General features: G+C 46.2%; 1 protein-coding gene across 1 annotated transcript in view; it reads left to right on the forward strand.

Annotated features, from left to right (window-relative positions):
• Positions 1-900: 900 nt before the first annotated feature.
• The window catches only part of LOC133144034 (neural cell adhesion molecule 2-like), a 97,511-nt gene continuing 79,182 nt past the window's right edge, over positions 901-19,229 (forward strand). The window contains exon 1 of the mRNA XM_061266410.1: positions 901-1,129. Within this exon, the coding sequence (XP_061122394.1) occupies positions 1,078-1,129 (52 nt within the window). The 5' untranslated portion in view covers positions 901-1,077. The remainder of the gene's footprint in view (positions 1,130-19,229) is intronic.

A 19,229-nucleotide genomic window follows, 5' to 3' on the forward strand; every position in this document is an offset into this window, starting at 1 on the left:
TCCTGTTTAGGCAAAAGATAAGATCCCTACGGAAGCGTTCCGTTCGACATTGATGTGCTGCGAGCCACCCGCGCCTCCAATGTGGCCCGTGAGAAAGAGTTGAGCTGCAAAAGCATTTGCTTGCAACAAGTGATTGGGCGGAATCATACAAATCAATCAATAGATACATGACAATAAAAAAAATCAATCAATCAAATCAACATCCAGAACAGATAGATGATTGCTACTTGCCAGTATCCTTTGCCCTTCCAAATATGCCCCTGATTTTGGGGCATTTTCAGACCAACTGCAACTTCCCGGCCTGCTTCTGTTTGGGCCGTGCCGTCGGAAAAGGAGCGAGAGCGAGAGCATGCAATCCACTGCATCGGCGTGGTGATTTTCCTGCCTGGTTGATAGTGTCTGTCTGTCTGTCTGGCTGTCTGTCTGGCATATCGTGACAACAAGGGCTTTTGGAAGAAGTAGCCTCACGCAAAGCTTTCCCCAAGACACGTGCATTGATGCCTTTCACTTCTGCGCGTCACCGACGAGTTGAAGCTTCACGCACGGATGGAAAGAACGACCCGGACGTACTTTGGGGTCAGGAAAGCCATCGCTAAAGGCGTGCTCCCTCTTACGTCAGTCCTCTTATGGAGACATTTCAATCAAAAGTTCCACCAGTCATTTGTGGCAGTGGCGCAAGTTGACACAATCATGCAGTTCAATGACAATATTGGATTTTTCTGCCCAATTTTCCAAATGCGTTCCACAACACTTTAGTACTTTAGTAGGCTACGTCTGTGCTTCTTGAGTTCCACCTCTGGCTAACTGAGATATTGGCTTGGCAAAAAGCTGTCGGGGAGGGAGGGAGGGTGCAGCCAGCGCCAGCTCGGTGAACGAGCGCGGCAGCGGGAGCGAGCGTAGAGGCAGGGGCGGAGGAAGGAAGGAAGGAAGGAAGGAAAGAAGGAAGGAAGGAAGGAAGGAGTCGATAAAAACCAGTGGACCACAGTCGCCCGCGGAGTCCAAGACGGAGTGGATGAACGGATCCGACCTTTTTCCTTGTACGGCGTCTTTCTATAGCTGCGAAGGAGCTGCTCTACAATGATGCTCCAACTCGTGCATCTCGTGGCGTTGTTGGTGTGCGGCAGCCAAGGTAAAACGTGCGTGCGCGCGCGCGCGCGGGCGCGTGTACGTGCGTGCGTGCGTGTGTATGCGCGCGCGCGGGCGGAATACCCGAGCTTTGTGACTTAGTGCACAACTTGATTTGGGCGTTTTGAGATGCTGTGGACGGACGGAGAGAGGGGCTGGATTGTTGGACTGGACCTTGTTTGGTAGTTGCAGCACGTCTTTGCAGGAGCCAGGGGGCTTTGAAAGGAGGGGGCGGTTGAGGGAGGCTTTCTTTTTCTTTTCACTCTTCTGGTCACTGTTTTCTGTTTAGGTTCTTTGAAATGTCCTACATGTACATCCAGATACTTGGAAGTTTAAGTCGCAAAAGAAAGATTTGTGAATCGTGCATGACCCCCCCACTTCTTCTGTCCAGTCGATCCAAAGTGAGACATTTGCAGTTGTAGTCAGTGATGCCTTTGAGAAGTTTGCGCAAGCTGCATTGTTGCGTCTGTGTCTCGTGTATTGATGTGTGTGCACAAGTGGAGACGATGCCTGTGTCTGCGCTTGCACATGCGATGAGCAGCCTCATGATTGTCAGAACTGAGTGTCGGTCGGGTAACGCACGGAAAGTAAATCACATAGGATCTGCCTGGGGACGGACTGACTGACCGACTGGCTGACTGACGCTTGCAACGACGTCATCCGCGTTGTCTGTCAGTGTGTTGGCAACATTTGCTCACTTGACGCACTTTGCTTTGGAGCTTTGCCCGTTGTGGCGTTTCAATCCGATGTCAACGTATGGCTGCTCGATTGACGTTCTTTCCAGCGGCCTGCAGATTGACACTCACACGACGGCAGGTGGGGCTAGAGGGCTGTTGCGTCTCTGTTGCGGCCCACTTTTTGGTGCACTTGCACAGTCGAATGCAGCAGTCTTTCCGAACAATCCGTCATTCATCTCAGGCTCGTGTGAGAAAAACAACTAAAACAACAACAACAACGGCCAAAGCTTTTAGTACACTATTTGAAGTGGTCTTTCTCCGTTGAAATAAATGCAAATCCCTTTAATCCGTTCCGCGCCCCTACGAAAAAAATCCGTTTGATCATTTCCCGCAGCATCGCTGATGATCGTTGTTGGCACAGTGGTTGAGAAATTCAGTTCTTATGTCATTCCACTTAAGAGCTGTGGCAGCATGTGTTTAACAAATCCACCAATAACCACCCACATTCAAGAATCAGGATCATTGTAATAATGAAAAGGTCCAATTTTCATTTCTTCTGTCACACTTTCATGGTAGGCTATTGTTTTCCCTTTTATGATATTGGTGGCGCATGGTTTCACACGGAGAGCTGTTTGTTTGTTTGTCATTGCTTGTGTTGGAAATCAAATGAAAAAGAAAAAAAAAAGCAGCATGACGTGGTGCGCCACTGCAACCACGACAACGAAAATAGTGTCAAATAAATTCCTCTCTGACAGAGTCATGGTATTCTAATTGCTAAGCAAACATTTTGTCACAGCTAATTTCGCATGTAGGCAACCTAGCGATACTGTTATTACAATAAAGCACCAAATTATCGACAATTATGGAAAAATGGTCGCATGCACAGAAATCGACAGTATACCAAAACCTTGTGTCTTTAAATAGAGATCATGACGTTTGTTGATGAGATCAGGGATTGTCAAGCGGTGGTCCGTGGCGGTATTGCAGGCGGCCTGCCAAATTGGAAAAATCAAATGGCTTTATTTATCTAGTGTTTAATTTAGCCATCCGAATGATGTCAAATGCAGCTGAGATTGCAGACACACTAGATGCAAATAAATAGCCTGCAAAATCAAAGAATATTCCGCCAAAGCAATGGTTCCAGATTTGCTTCTTGGTTATAATGGCGGCGGCGGCGGCGGCGGCGGCAGCGGCGGGGGCGGGCGCTCCCTTGGTGGAAAAGCCCTGTTCTATCAACCACACTCAACCTGACATGAGGCATGCAAAGCTTTGGTGAGCAATCCAAGTTGTGTAAGGAGTTAAGTTGGATGGCACTATTTTTCCCACAATCTTGTGTTTTTTCCAAACGATATACGTCATGGACTACAGGGACGAGGCTCGCCCACTAATAGCAGAAAACGGTTTGATGCCGATTCCAATGTATGAGATGGCGGCTTATTTGACCCATTCTGTATTTTTAAAAGAATGGGCCAATGATTGGCTCGTCTCCTTTTCTCTGCCTCAAACATCCATCTCGCTCAAGCCCCAGTTCAATGACTCCAATTGGATCAGTCGTCGCTTGCTGTATTGAAGACAACTACCGCCTGCATCGTCTGTCTCGTGTCCTTCATTTAATGAGGTCTGCTCATTTCCACAAAAGTCTCGATACAAATCGATGTTCTGCAGATGTGCTGAGGAAGAGGACGTTGGGTTTCATTCTTTTTCTTTCCCTTTGTGAGTTGGACTTCTACCCTAACTGGCATGAAGGCGGAATATGGATGGGCTTTATTCCTTTGTTGCAGAGCTCTTTCATCACACTTTTACCAAGCGTTTTCGTCATCTATTATCTATTCATGGTGGCAATAGTCCGCTGTAATTGATCTGCCAGACAATCCCCGCAACTGAATGGAAGGGCCTTGAGCATGAATTCAACAGCAAAAAGTCTCACTGGGGGGAGGAAATCAAATAATCACATGCAAATCGTTTTGCTCCATGTAGCGACTGGTGTTTGTGACTGACGGCGAAATAACCGTGCCAACGTGGCCCCGACCCCCCCCAAATGGAAAAACCACTCCGTACTTTGCTTGACTTCTTGAAGGTTGATGGAGTAGGGGTGTAAATGGCGGCTTTTGTCACGATACCATATCGTATGGATACGACGGTACGGTATTTGCCGATATCTTCAAGCCTGCTGTGATTCGTTCACGATACATCACGATATAGTGCTCTACGATCGATATGGAACAATATCCTGATGTATAACAATTCATACGCAAAATCAACAAGGTACGGCAAAGTCTTTATTTAGGAAATGACAAACGCTGTGCTTCCAAACGAATGACTTGAAGCCCAAAGGGGAGCGAATTTCCTTCCCCGTCTTCTTGGACACTAACCCTAGCGCCAGCCCAGGAGCCGCGTAGTTGTCTGCTCCCCTTTCCCGTGCCTGCTCTGCTCACAACACAACACGCCGCGCTGCGCACTGCTCCCGGAAAGAGGAAGCGAGCAACAATCAACTGGATTTCAAAATAAAGTCGCGTCTAATGTCCGAGGTCAAAAACGGGCCATATAGATCGATGTTTACGTTTAGCATCGATGCCAACAAATCGTAGAGCATTATATCGATTCATCGGTGTGTATCGATGAAACGTGACACCTTACTTTGCTAGCGGCCAAGCGGGCAAGACTTTGGCTGCCGCCCCGGCCCGCATTCCATCCGGAAAGTCTTCCTAGCAGGTTAATGGGCCGCAGCGGGCCAAGACGCTGCCTGACACCGGAACCAGTAGGAGTGCTGGCTAGCCACATTGCTGTGGGATTGAACGCTGAAAATATTTACACGCTGGATTTATGCAGTAGGCAAAATGTGGCTCTGGATAGCTCCTTTTTTTCCTTTTCTTTTTTCTTCTCCCCCTTTCGCTATTAAATTCCTAGATTGCAGTCCAGTTTGATAGATAGCAAATGTGTCACGGCTCAATTGGCAGAAGTCTGAGGTTGTACTCTTTATTATTCCTATTTACATTGCGATGAGGCTTTGCCCTCTCCTGAGACGATTTTCGCCCCGCGCACCTTTTGGATTGTGTTGATTTATTCATGGGTTAAAGGCTATCCATCCATTCAGCAGCCATCCTTGGTTGACACATTTTGCAAGGCAAAGCAAATACTTGGCAGTTGGAACATGAACTGTCTGTGCGGTGCAAACTCGATAAGGGATTTCTTATCGAGTTGTAGTCAAGTATTGCATCGTATTTTGTGTGCCTCAAGTATTTGTTTGTTCGTTCTTTAAAAGATTGACTTGGTCTAGTACAGGGTTGTCAAACTCATTTTTGTCGGCGCTCGAGTTTCCGTCGAGCGGCCATTGTGACTGTCCACGCCTTCTATTTGACACAGTACGGGCGACGCAACAATCACTAGTTATGGAATATCAGAGACTATTCAACGTTGTTCAAATAGTTTCAAATTGGCAAAAAGCTTGAACCCATTTTTTTGTTCAAAAAGTTTTTCACATTTACTTTAGAAATGTAGTCGAGAAATTGAAATAGAGCCAACGTTTTGGCTTTTGTGGTGAAGCCCATTTTTTCAATAAATCGACCTATGACCTATGTATGACCTTTCCATCACATCCCTTGTGATCAGAAGTAAAAGATTTAAACAGTCGTCTGATGAAGAGCTCAGCTCCAATTTTTGATTGCCTGAACCCCACGCACGCACGCAGGCACGCACGCACCCACCCACTCACCCACGCAAGCCACGCACCCGCCGTCGTGTAAACAGCACCAAAGATCCTCTATCCATCTATCTGCCAGATGACTTGATGTCGCTGGCTGTCCTTGCACGTTTGCTTCAAGTTGAAAATGAGAGCGAGCGTATCTTGAAAAGAGATTGCTCACTTCTTGTCTGGTGGCCAATATGCTTCTTTCTGGGAGGGATGGAGGGATAGATGGATGGAGGGAGGGATGGAGGCGGTGCTTAATGAGGAGTTGATGAGAGCTTTGCTTTGCTTTGCTTTGCTTAGCTTAGCTTAGCTTTGGTTTGCTTAGCTTAGTTTAGCTTAGCTGAGCTGAGCTGAGCTGAGCTGAGCTGAGCTTAGTTTAGCTTAGCTTAGCTTAGCTTAGCTTAGCTTAGCTTAGCTTAGCTTAGCTTAGCTTAGCTTAGCTTAGCTTAGCTTAGCTTAGCTTATTTTAGCTGAGCTGAGCTGAGCTGAGCTGAGCTGAGCTGAGCTGAGCTGAGCTTTGCTTTGCTTTGCTTTGCTTTGCTTTGCTTGTCGGTGTGGGTCGGTGAAAGGAAGGAACGATCGGCCTCTGCTCTCCTGATTGCCAAAAGAGCTTCAAAGAGAATTGCCTAATGCAACGTGGGCCAGCTTCTTTTTGTTTCTCGTTTGACTTTGGCTTTTCATTTCTTTTTCTTTCCATGTGCTCGCTCCTCCCACGCCCGCCACTAGCCTCATCTGCTTGGGGAGTCAGTGAGCTTTTTAAGCAGCTCTGTTTGCCTTGGAAATGCTCCTTTTGTTTCGCTGCTTAATTGGACGCTCGCTCTTTTGTGTTAGTCCTTCTTGACCCAAGTCCTTTCACAGGGCACAGCTTTGCATCCATCCGTTCCCTTCTAAACAAAGGGAGCGGAACAATGACAGCTCATCCGAAAGAGTTGCAGATGTGAACAAATAAAAGAAATAGTGCAGCGCGCCTGACTGGGCCGGTCCATAAGCTACGGCATAGCTGCAACGAGAAGCGCGGCCCACGGCCGCATGGAAATGAATCGAGCCGATCAGGGAGTTTCATTTGGAACCGTCGCGCAACATAAACCGCCACAGAAATGAGGAGTTCACTGACAGGAGTCCCAGAATAACCTTTGCGTCATGCTGCTCCTCCACCTGCCCAACCCGTCTTCATTCGGCCACGACTAGCTTTTTTGTTGTCAATTAGAATTATACACCAGGAAAAACCTTTGTTTGCTCATCTATGAAATGAAAAGACACCTTTTTTTTTTTTTTTTGCCCCTTTTTTGTCTCTCGGCAACCGGCTAAAATTCCGAGCGGCAAATACGGAGCGTACCAATTTACCCCCGCCTCTTATCAATACTTTTGCAATGGCCGAGATTAGACATGGGAACCGGCTCAGTCACGACTGCGTGCCTCGCAGCGAGGATTACCGCGATGACGAACCACTCGACGCTCCGGACGCAAAACGATTCATGTTGTGCCACAAAGTCGACTTTGGAAAAAATCTGGCAGCTGTTTTCGTTCACGGCAGAGCCAAGAAGACATTTGGAGGTAATAACCTCATCATCTTGTTTGTTTCACTTGAAATCCTATGCACAAAGCTATTATTGGGATGAATTCATCTCATTGAACTTTTGTTTCTTCATATTGTAAGGTGACACTAGGTTCCAACACGCTGATGAAGCAAGTTGGAATTTTTGGGGAGAATTCATCCCAACTCACTCTCTGACTTCTGCCCTTAAGCAAGGCAGCGGCTCTCACTTCTCGCTCGTCTGCTCGTGTGTGGTGTGCGGTAGCGACAACAGAGAACGGCTAGTTACTGAAACCCCCCCCGAGGGATTCTAACGAGTATATTCCGAAGAAATCAAAGTTCAATGTAGGAAGGACAAAAAGCATTGCAGTGGTTATTCTGTTCTTGTTGGTTTGTCAGCGACACCACGCAACATCTAATGAAGCGCACTTGTCGAGACAATTTGCTCGATTGGGGAAAATCGACCGTTTCCTTCTCTTGCGCCGCTTGTCGCGAAGGAAGCGGCAGCAACACGGGCTCATCTATCGTCTCCTGCGGCTGGCGAACATTTTGCCATTACTTCTCGCCGCGGGTGTGTAAGGGGCTAAAAGCGTTTGATGTGATAAAGTCAAAGTCTGCTCGGCATGACACGCGACTCGGACGTTAGCAAGCGGCGTTTGCGTTAGCCGCGCCACGGTGCGCAGAGGCTTCAGCGGCCGACCGTTGCTGGTTTGTGACGGTTGGGCGGGTGATGGATGCTCCGAGGTCATCCCGCTGTCAAGTCGAACTCCCGAGTCTGCGCATCGCAAAGGCCTCGGCGACGATGCGGAAAGTAAATCATCAGGAAACGGATTTCTGCTTACTCTTCAACTCTTGCGCTCGCTTGATGCTCGTTGTGCCTCACGACCGACCGCTCAAGGCTGTCGGTGCGACGAGCGATGACGGGAGCTGCCTGCTTCGGCAAAATGACGCACGCCGCTACCTTGGAAAGCCTTTCCCGGAAGGCGTCCGTTGGAAATTCGGAGTTCCACTCATCGATGGGGTTCCCGCCATGACGTAAATACCGGAGGAGCAAATCAGGATGAACCTGTCAATCAATCCAAGTCACTTGGATGAAAACGTGGAACCCTTGTCAGGTTTGGGGAGAAATTTCCCAAACCCAAATTGAGGTCATGTAAGATAGAAATGTGCAGTCATGATTGCTTGTCTAAAGCTCCTTCCTGTTGTGCGAATCCATTCCCGCTCAGCGGCGGCAGCCATTTTGCTACGACCGCTTGTTTGTCTCTATACTGTAGGTGCACTGCGACTGACTGGTTCAGGGTGTAGTTGGCCTCTCACCTGATGTCAGCTGGGAGAGGCTCCGGAAGCCCAGAACAGGATGAGCGGTCGGTGTTGGAAACGGGTGGCTCGTGTCCGGAAGCAAGTAGCCGCTGGGAATGGGACGAACCTGTCAATCAATCTCGCTACGGAGAGTCACTCGGTTGGTGTGGCCAAGGCTTTCCGTGGAGGACTTTCCGCAGTGTAGCCGGGAAGTGTGAAAATGTCTCTTCCCGTGCACTTGTCTTTGACATCGGCTTTGAAAAATCCATTTGGTTACGTGACGCAAGCTTAATCCCTTCCACTATGTGCTTTTTATCTGACGACGGTGCAGCTCAGGGTGGCTCTTTCAGACTTTTCACTTCAACCAACCTCTTCAGATCTATTAGGAGCATCTCCTTTTCACATGATTTTTGTTTGTTTGTTTGTTTATTTATTCACTTTTACACACCATTTCACCTGCTGCACTTTAACGACGACGACCACAACGCTCGAAATGCTCCGATGCTCCAAACCTTCGACCCCTCATGCTTGAATCAATTTTTCAAGCATTAAATTGAAAATACACTCTGGCGTGCTACCAAAAGGGAATAGCTTCTTTTTTATTTTATTTTTTTAGCTGGAGTGGGTTTCTTGGTGGGTAGACAATAAAAAAATAAAATAAAAAAAACACACGCCAGTTTGAGATGTTCGCTTGTGGCAGGCGCAATGTCAGTGTGCCTGGACGGATAATAAGTCATTTTTGTTTGGTGTCGCTCCCGTTCATCTAAGGCTGGTTCTGTTCTGTTTCCCCGGAAGGCCAACAGAACGGGATTCGAATTGTATTTGTCGTTTGATTCAAAACACAGAGGGCAAAAATGTGCCGCCTCTGACATGTAAGCTGGGTAGAATGTCCAAAGACTTGGTCACGTGTGAGGGCCCGCCCGCTGGCGCGACCATGTGATATATGCTCTGTTTCTAAAATCCGGCAGGCTGTGGAAAACGTTATTAAGCTAGCGGCTTCTCTCTCGGCCTGTAAACGAGCCAGCCCCAGCCCTGCCCTGCCCCGATGCACCCTGAGAAAGCCCGCTCTAATTGGAGCAGGAAACTCACCAAGTGAGCCTCTGAGGGGGCAGCGAGATAAACCAAAAAGGAGGAGGGGGGAGGGAAGCTAACCTTGACACTGGCAAGAAAACAAATCTGGCCACCAGCAGAGTTCTTTGAGTGTATGTCCTCCAGAATAGAAGATAGAATCGTTCTTTATTGTCATTGTCACACATGGTGTCTGTCCTTGTCTGCGCAGAGAAGGAAGGACGTGTCTGATCATATTCTTTTCATGTGCAGCAACGGTCATGGTTCCTTTGACTCAAAACACAAAGTCCAGAGTTAACGTATCCTCCGCTGTCAATAACACGTCGGCGGGTCAGTCCCGGACCTGCTCGCCGCCTCGGCCCGGTGAAAACAAGCCAACCCAAACGGAAATCGACAGCATGGCTCGATTTCGAATAAGTGCGTCGGCACCAACCTGCTCCTTCCGTTGGACTGGTGAAAACATGAGGAAATAAATATTCAGTCATTTGAGTTCTACCTGTCTCGATGCTTTTTTGTTTGTTTGTTTGTTTGTTTAAATGGAAGGAAAAGTCTTTGCTCGTCAACATCCGTTTGGTGGAAATAAGTGGGTGCTTGTGTGTATAGTATACATACGGCGAAACTGCTTTTAATGTTTGCATACGCACGTACAGAGGTTGCTTTCTTGTCTCTAAATAAGTGTCAGAGCAATTATAATGACCCTACATCGGTATTTGTATCAAAAAGGCTTGTCGGGCGGACGGACAAAATCTTCTTCATTCAGAACTTGGTGGGGGGGCCAAAGTCACATTCTGACAGTTTGGTCAAAATATTGCCATAACAGGCACCAAAATGTGTCATTTCTTCAAAATATTTGGTTAAATAACCCCCCACACCCATTCCAATGCAATGCGCATATGCACATTAGCTAGCTAGCTAGCTAACTAGCCATTGTAGTGAAGATTTGTTTATTTATTTATGTATGTATTCATTTATCTATAAACTCTCAAGACAGTGTTCTGTTACCTTCAATCGGTTTGTTTATTTCTTTATTTTAAACTCCCTCAAAATAGTGTTCTATTAACATTAGCTACAATATGTCAAAGGCAAATAATATCGTATATTTACGTAGCATTTGCTTCATCTAGCAAGAACTATTTTTGCTTGTACTTTCTGTTTTTACCCATGCTCCCCTGGGAGCTTCTGTTGGAGTCTCATCGCCATTGCGCAGATTCGCTTCCAAAAAGGATGGTGTTGTAAATGTAATCTTATTAGTTGAGGGCATATTTTATTTTCACCACTGAGTGGGTTTCAAAAAAGAATCCAAACCATTCAATGGTAATACACGATGAGCTCGTCGATATGCCGTTGGCTTTTTGATTCATCATACAGTTCTTCTTTTACCGAGCATCTGAAATGTGTGCTTTTCACCATCGTTCTGGTGCATGTCCAAGAGCGCTCGCTCCTCAAAGACAAGAGTAATGAGCAAACATCCCAAACACATGTCGAGTCGCGTTCATTAGTCCCGCCGTTGGGAATGCTTCGTAAATCACAACCATCTGGAAACGCCCGTCGGCGGAGTTGCCATGCGGCGGGGCGGGCGGGCGGGCGAGCTGGATGCCAATCCTTCCCGCTCGCCATTTCCACGCCATGCCATGGCGTGGATTGCGGGATCCCACGGTGATTGCAGGGACAAGCAAGCGCTCTTCAGACTGCAATGTGTTGATGGGAACGCATTCTGGCAATGGCCTTGTCAGGCTTTTTTCCACAAGTTTGCCGAGGTTTAGAATCAGTGTTGATTCAGTTCATAATAACTAGAATCCAAGTGTCTTTCATATGAATTCATGGTTTGTTTACCTTCATCTTAGCGTTAGCCTTAGCCGAAGGGCTTGAACATAAAGGTTCATTTCTTGCTTGTGTTGATTCAAAAACACACGGGAAGAGGAACTTGAAAAATAATCAGGTGAAATCACAATACGACGAGAAAACAAATATTCAAAAATATGAATGAAAAATTAATCATAAGAATTCATTGATTTATAAAATAGAAATGTTATTTTCTACTTTTGTATGAAATGCCTCAAAAGAGAGTCGCACATTGCAGTTAAAGGAAACATAGAGGATGGCGGCCGAGACTCGTACAATTCCCGAGCACGCCTGCAATTTAGTCACAAGGTGACGTGTCCATCCTGTCCGTGTCCTCTCTTCCCTTTCCCGTCATCTCCAGGGAAATCACCCGTGGGATGAGTGCAATGTTAGCCCTGTTTTCAGTTTTCCTCCATCCATGCGTCCGTCCGTCCGTCCGTCCGTCCGTCCGTCCATCCATCCATCCATCCATCCATCCATCCATCCATCCATCCATCCATCCATCCATCCATCCATCCATCCAGGAAAAGTTGCGTGAAAGGCTGCAAAATGCGTCTCGCTTCTGCATACAACATCAATGAAGCAGAAACCAAGCTTCAGTCGGTCCCCACATTGTTCTCGTCCACCTCTAGCTAGCTGTCCCTAAGGTCATGTGAGCAGGCACTACTCCTCTGGCCATCTTGAAAACTCCTCTGTTTTTCCTTTCTGTCTTTCTACTCACCATGAGACGACAGCATGCTGTAGCATTTGGTTGTTTACTATTTTTATGACACAATTGTATTTAGCAGTAACAAAGCGCTTCATACTATTAATATGACGTTTTAACCGTCTGTTTTTGTTCTGGCAGATTTTGACTTGACTTTAGCTGCGTGATTCAAACAAGTTGCTGGAAAAAAAGAAAAGGAAGAAGCATCACAAAAAGCCAAGCAATCCTTTCCGTCAAACACGTGCGATCCATGCTGTCATTTATGCTCCAGGAAAGATGAAAAGGAAAACTTCCGAAAATGCCAGATGAGCCAGCCGCCGGGCGCTTATCAAACACCTTCGACACGAGCCACCATCCTTTGCGTCAACTTTGATTTTCTTTGAACCGACGACGTCCTTTTCGTCCCTTTTTCAGCAGCAAACAGTTCTTTTTATCCACGCTTCTTTTTACAAAATGCCACGAGAGCCATTTGCGCCTCGCCTCGTCAGATATTCCGAGATGGAATTCAAGGAAAGCGTCAAAGCTGGCTAATCGGCTCAGCCTGCTTGGATTTGCCTGACTTTGCCTACCCCCGCTTCTCTGTAATCATCCAAATCTGACAAGATGATTCATCATGCTCAAACAAGGAAGAGATGAGCATTTTTTTTTCTTCTTCATTCTTTCATCTCTATGTTGTATGTAAACCCTGACAAATGGTTGCTTGCCATTAGCGTTAGCGCTAGCCACAAGACGCATGCCTGAACATTTAATGGGCGAGCGACTCTTAGTTCCAAGCTTGAAATCAATTCTGTCCCGCAGCACTTTGAAGCACTCGTGCGGTCGGTTCAATGCCACTCCACTTGGAATGCATGCCAGCACGGCCTAATCATTTGTCCTTTACAATGTGTCTCATTGGCTGATGGTTTAGTCAACAAAGTAAACCATAAGCTGTGCAGATAAGCACGGAAATGCTTCACAGACGTGACACAAAAACAAACAGCAGACTTCACGCTGGATCAAAGTGACTCGTTTGAGGTCTTAACTACAAATGGTTTTTTCCTTAGCTGCTTCTCACTTGTCATTGAAAGGTCTGTTTGTTTACTTTAATTTTGGCAAACATTGATTAACATTTTGCTGATATCTTGTGGACCAAACCAGCAATTGAATCACAATTCTTTGGAACGATATCCTTAAATTAAAACATTTTTTTAAACCACTTTGATTCATTGACAAAATGAGCAACCAATTTGTGGATTGAGGTGTTACAAAAAATATTGCTGATTTAATCGCTGCCCCAGACTTGCAACTTCACACTCTTGCTCAAGATTGCTAACATGGGCTAGTTATCACACACCATTTACACTATGCCGCATCTTAGGAAGCCAACCTAATTGAGCAGATATGATGGGCAGATCTTCCCAGCTCCCGAGAGACATCGAACTGCATTCGATGTTGAATGAAAAGAAATTGGAAAATAGATTTTTACTCCAACCATAAACCGGCAATACTTTGGAAAAATAGTTAAGCAATAACGGTAGAAGAAAACAAAGCAGATAAAAGTTGAAATATTATTGACAGTATCTCATTTTAGCCTCTTGATTATCACCATCATCTTTTTTGTCTCATCAGCGCAGATCTCACAGAGATGCTTGTAGAAAAGTATGAAAAGGATGCTTGGCGTGTCTACATGTTGAAAGTTAAATCACGAGCGAGCGCAAGTGAACTGGAGCTGGGTACGATCAATAGAATTCTTTATGAAGTGCTATTTGCGCACTTTTCCTGCATCTTGTCACACCGCGGGCTGATTGAAAGTGAGAGTTTGGCAGAAGCCCTGACAGGTCTTCAATGTTTAAAATTTTTTAAACATTTCATTTGAAAAAAATCCACATCCTCAGTGCACAGGTAGGCATACACAAAACAAACTGGCAATTGTAGCTTTATCGCTCGTTTCATTATCCGGCAAAGAGAATTGTTGTCCTCCCACTGTGGCCGCTATCTGCTATCCATCAGGACAAAGCCTTCAGCCAAAATAAATCATGCCAACAAGGTTCACGTGACCTTGTTGCCCTCATAATATGATATGTGGGATGTTATTACCCCTGAAGACCTGGCGTTTGTTTGAAAAGCCGGGTGGCTGGAGAGGAAGTGAAGCGTGTGCCGGACAAGGTCAAGGTGAAGCCGACGGGGGCCAAGCCTCGCACAAATAATACAAATATATATATATATATATATATATATATATATATATATATATATATATATATATATATATATCTATATGTTTATTTTTTTATAGATATATTTATTAATGGTTACTTTCAACAAACATCTGTGTGATCAAAGTGAAAGTCAAAGATGATATTTTTTGGAGGGTTGTTGGCAGTCCTGTATCAGAATAGTTCTGGCCCTGTCCTGAGCAGCAGGATCCCATCTCAATGTTCCAAGCCAAAACAAGCGCAATCTGTTCCAGGACGACCTTGATGGGAACAGAAAGTGAAGCACGATGTGATTCATGCTACTTTCTTTCTGCTGTGACGAAATGATTTCATTATTGTCGTTGTCCTCGCTATGTCCATACTTCTTTGGCTGCATGTTCTGTGCTATCAGCTGTCGGGTATTCCCATGAGCAGTTTATTGCAATCCTCTCCACGGAGTTTCAACACTTGTTGCTCAGTTTGTCTGTCAGGTGCCGCAGCGTTCTTTTTTCTCACATTTCCTTTTTTACGCGAAAGTCAGCAAGTGTGATTTTGCTTTTCCATTGGTGTCTTCCTCGCCACCTCTTTTAGGTATCTTTTTTATCCTCAGCAGTATTTTTTTCACGTTGACCTTTTGTATTTGTATTTTTTTTTTCTTTTACATAGTTTTACATTGTTAGATTGCTTTATTTGTGTCCGCTTTAAGGTCTGTAACTTGATATGTTCAAGCCTAGCCTATAGTTATAGTATAAATAGATTTTTTGTTAAAAAAAAGAGAAGAGAAAAGAAGAACAATGGAGCACATGTGGCCCCCGTGCCGTAGTTTGAACACACAGCGGAGTACATCAAAAAGCTGAAACAAGTTGAAATGAAAGCAACAAAGCTCACGATTGAGCGAGCGCTAAAGGATATCGCCGCTTGAACAAATGAAAGAACTACCAATGGAAATGTTCCAATTAGCTACAATGAAAGAAACATTAAATGCAACTGTCATTCATCATGTTCACATGCAGTGTTAATTACGAAACCTTTTGAACAGGTTTCATACGACGACTATGGTTCCGATTGAGAATTTGCATTTATTTCAATGCAGCCATTATCAATACCTGGGGAATAAAACATGAGCTTGTCCATTGTGCGCGTTGAAAGGAGAGCGGGAAGTCGCCGAGGAGGCCGACAGTCACTGACGGATGGCCTTTACGGCCATCTCGTTGTGTGCGTCAAATGAACGTAACAAACCCGACGTAAAACAGACAGCTGCTCAACGTTTGGAATGAAAAGCCGTCCGTCGAAATGGAATTTCCAACAACAAGCGTAAGCCCATTCTGATACGTAGGATCCATTTTGCAGTCAGGCAGAACCTTCCGTCGATGCACCGTAGATAACACGAGGAGGGGTAGAACATCCCCTGTGAACTCTCAGTGAACCTTGCGCTTCCCTCCTGAGGTAGCATAAGCGCGCGTTGCGCACCTGCTCCCGTTGGGCCCGCGCAGGCGCTAATAGGCTCCCGTGGTCGGCTGTCACTTAGTGTGATGAGGGCTGACAGCGCGGCCCTGCGGCGGCGCCCCCCGCTCCGCTCATGGCCAAGGTCACGCTGGGACAGGTGTCAGCCGCTGGCGGTCATGAGCGCCGCCCGACGCAACCCGAGCATCTGCCCACGCGCGGCGGCTACGTCCCGCGTCAGGTCATTAGCGCTTTCATCGGAAGCCAAGACTCCGGCCGGCGTGCCTTTCCTGCCCAGCGATTCAATTACGGGCTGTGCTGGACGCTCCCGGCGGCAAAGCTCATCAACGGTGGCGGACTATGGCCAGACAGATTTGATCTTGTGTGTGTGAGTGAAAACACGGCAGACAAATCTACTCCTTGACACACGGACTCGTTTCAAGCACCCCGTCCTCCGTCGCTTAAGTCACTTTTCTCTTTTCCTCTCTTTTGTTTTACAACGTGAGACTTTAAGACTGTTTTTGTTGTTGTTGTTTGGAATGAATCAAATGAAAAGAATGACGTGGTTTGCGTGCCGCCGCAATTGCAACATTTGAATGAATTTTGTTTTCGACCACATTCTGATTAAAAAAATGGAGTCGGCAAGCATATGGCACCAGATGACCTTTTGACCCCATTTTGCTTACGTGATGAGTGGGCGGGCGCCTCCTCCCTGGTCAGGGCCACTTAACTACTGCTTAGTGTTGATGAAGACGAATCATCCAGCGGAAACAATGGATGATGGAGTGAGTCCCTGTACTCCAATGCCAAGTTGCTCAGGGTACAGACAAGCGACAACACGTCGGTGTCACATTTCCGCTCCACGCCTGGAGAAGACGGCGGCGGCGGCGGCGGCGGCGGAGAGCTTCAATGAGCACAGCTTCTGTGAAGCGCTGCACTTTCTCAAAGTTGCACTCTGCTGTTACGGGAAGTTCTTTTTGGCAGCGGGTTGGCGGCGGCTGCTAGCCGCGAGGAAGAAAGCACCAGCGGCAGATCAAAGGGATCTGCCGCTGCCAAGGCGGCGAGGAAGACGTTCGGGCTTCACCTCGTTGCCTTTGTGAGCGTTAATCTGTCAGTGGATGTGTGTCACTGTGAGGATCGGGCTTTTGAAATAACCAGAAATGAAAAGTTGTCTGGTTATGCAACGAGGAGCTCGTGTCAGGCTGCCGAGTACTTGAAATTCTTGAAAAGTCTATATTTTGTCGAAAAAGAGCTTGAAATTGTACATTCATATATCCTATCCTATCCTATCCTATCCTATCCTATCCTATCCTATCCTATCCTATCCTATCCTATCCTATCCTATCCTATCCTATCCTATCCTATCCTACCCTACCCTACCCTACCCTACCCTACCCTACCCTACCCTACCCTACCCTACCCTACCCTACCCTATAATAAAGCAAATCAATTCAGAAACTTGAGCTAACACAGATTGAACTCCTGTACCGCTTGTTAATGTCATAGCCTGGCCATATTCCCAAATCACTTCCTATCAAGTAGATTTCCAGTTGGATTTTTACCCGAATTGGAATGTCATAAAACGGCTGTCAAGCTGTTGGTGACCAAAACGAATGTTCTTTCCAATTCCATCGGGCCCAGCAAAGTGAAAGATTGCTTTCATTCTCTGCCTTTTTCTTTGTCATGTATTTGAGGAGAGGCAGAAAGATGTGATTTGGTTCTTGTTCGACCGACCCACCTACCGACCGGGCATTTTCCCCTCTCCACTAAAAAACGACGCATTTCTTAAAAGCATACTTGCCATGAGTGTATCTCCAGGCACAATTGCAATTGCTTCTCTGTCAGAGTTTTTACCGACTTCTCACCGAGTTCAAATCCTCTGAGACCAAAAAAAAAAAGGCAGAGTTCGAGGGAAGCAAAACTTCCGGCAAAGTGACTGATTCCAGGTCACGACCGTACGTCACCATTGTTCTCAGTCAAAACAGGCAAGATATTTCTAGCTCAATTAAATCTGAAGGGAAAAAAAGACATTGCCAGACTCTTGCTTGTACGATCTGTTGTTGCTTTGTACAATTTTGTTTTTTTCTCCAAATCATTCAATGCGGTCGTATCTGCCGTCGGAGGGAGTCAAGTCGACGCCGTGAATGTTTTTGAAGTCGGAACTTCGATGTTTGTGCTCTTTTCCTTCCCGTCCTCGATTCTAAAACTACAATTTCAAGTTTCAAAAGTACATCTTTGAAAGCCAACTGGAAGCAAGTCAACTTCACTCAACTGAGACTCCTCTGAAGAAGAAGAAAACGAGGTGTGCTCTTGAGGAAATGTCTCCCACACATGCTGCAGGGGTGCAGATTCCCGTATCCAAGCGACTCAGCCAGCCAGCCTGCCTGCCATTGGTTGGAATCCCATCTGCTTCAAACAACGCTTCCATGAAATGCATGGCCGCTCGGTCAATGCGGAATTGTCCGCGGCAACGCCTCGGGGGAAGCGGCCCACCTCAGATCTTGTCGATGCGGAATCGTTAGCGCAGCGGGCTCACTTTGACCATCGTGGCCTCACCTCCTCCCATCCGGGAAAAGCAGTTTGGGTGAGGTCGTTGAGAGGAGCGGTGGCAGCGTTTAAAAATGGCCACAATCCAAATGTCAGGGGGTGGGTGCAAGAGACTCTACTTCAGGTTGAACACGGTACTGCATGTACATTTCAGTCTGATTTGATGAAGCGGGAATGTTCCAGAACTGCCGGCCCAGTCTGTACACGCCCCCCTCCCCCCGTAGCGTCTTGGTGTTGGAATAATAGCGTTTCAAAATCGGGAGTAGATCGTTGAATCGGTCCCACTGTTGCATCACTCGCAGTCGAGCAGATTTTAGAATGGCTAACTCGCGCACATTTTTGGAAATGGGATGCTAAAAAAAAAAAAAAGGACTGTTGTGTAACTTCACTTTTGGTGAGTAGGCGGGCACTCGACTATTTTGACGCAAGTAATTACAAAAGCATGCGGTCGAGCAGTCTTCACACCTGATGGATACAATGGAGCTGTTTGGAGAAAAGCGAAATACTGTTGAGGGCCAAGCTAAAACGCTAACCTCACTTGTCTTTCATATTAAACGTTGTGTGTATACGTACGTATGGATGCTGTTATGATTAGGATTACAAATGAAAAGCAAAATGAACACATCTAGCAGCAACATTCAAATATGGGCAAAAATGATCTTAGCAAGAAACCCATTTCCCTCTCGGTAAAAAAAAAATCAATACATATACGTGCCTATATCTATCGCCCTCTTTCTAGGCTTGTGAATGTTTGAATCGTCAAGGTCATTGGTAAACGCTGCTAACTCATCGGCAACGGAATGGGCGTTTGGCGCCTGGGCAGATTTGTCCCTTAAGCGCATCTTACAATGGGATGCAGCCCAAACCTTCCTTGCTCTGTAATGTCCTGAGCGTCCTCATTTGGATACAAAGATGTCTCCCCTGCATAGCAGATGTAATGAAATTAGTATGAAGAGTAGAGGACCTTGGAGGAAGCTTATTGCACCGCTGAAACATGTTAATACCAAATGCCTTCTGTCAATGAGATGCTTGATGCTATTCTGCCCGCGCTTCTCTACCGGTGTCATTTTTTTTTTATTTACTCCCACTCTTTCCCCTAGATGCTCATTTTCCCATAAAAAAAAAA

This window comes from Syngnathus typhle, linkage group LG2 (genome assembly GCF_033458585.1).
Source record: "Syngnathus typhle isolate RoL2023-S1 ecotype Sweden linkage group LG2, RoL_Styp_1.0, whole genome shotgun sequence".
NCBI lineage: Eukaryota > Metazoa > Chordata > Actinopteri > Syngnathiformes > Syngnathidae > Syngnathus > Syngnathus typhle.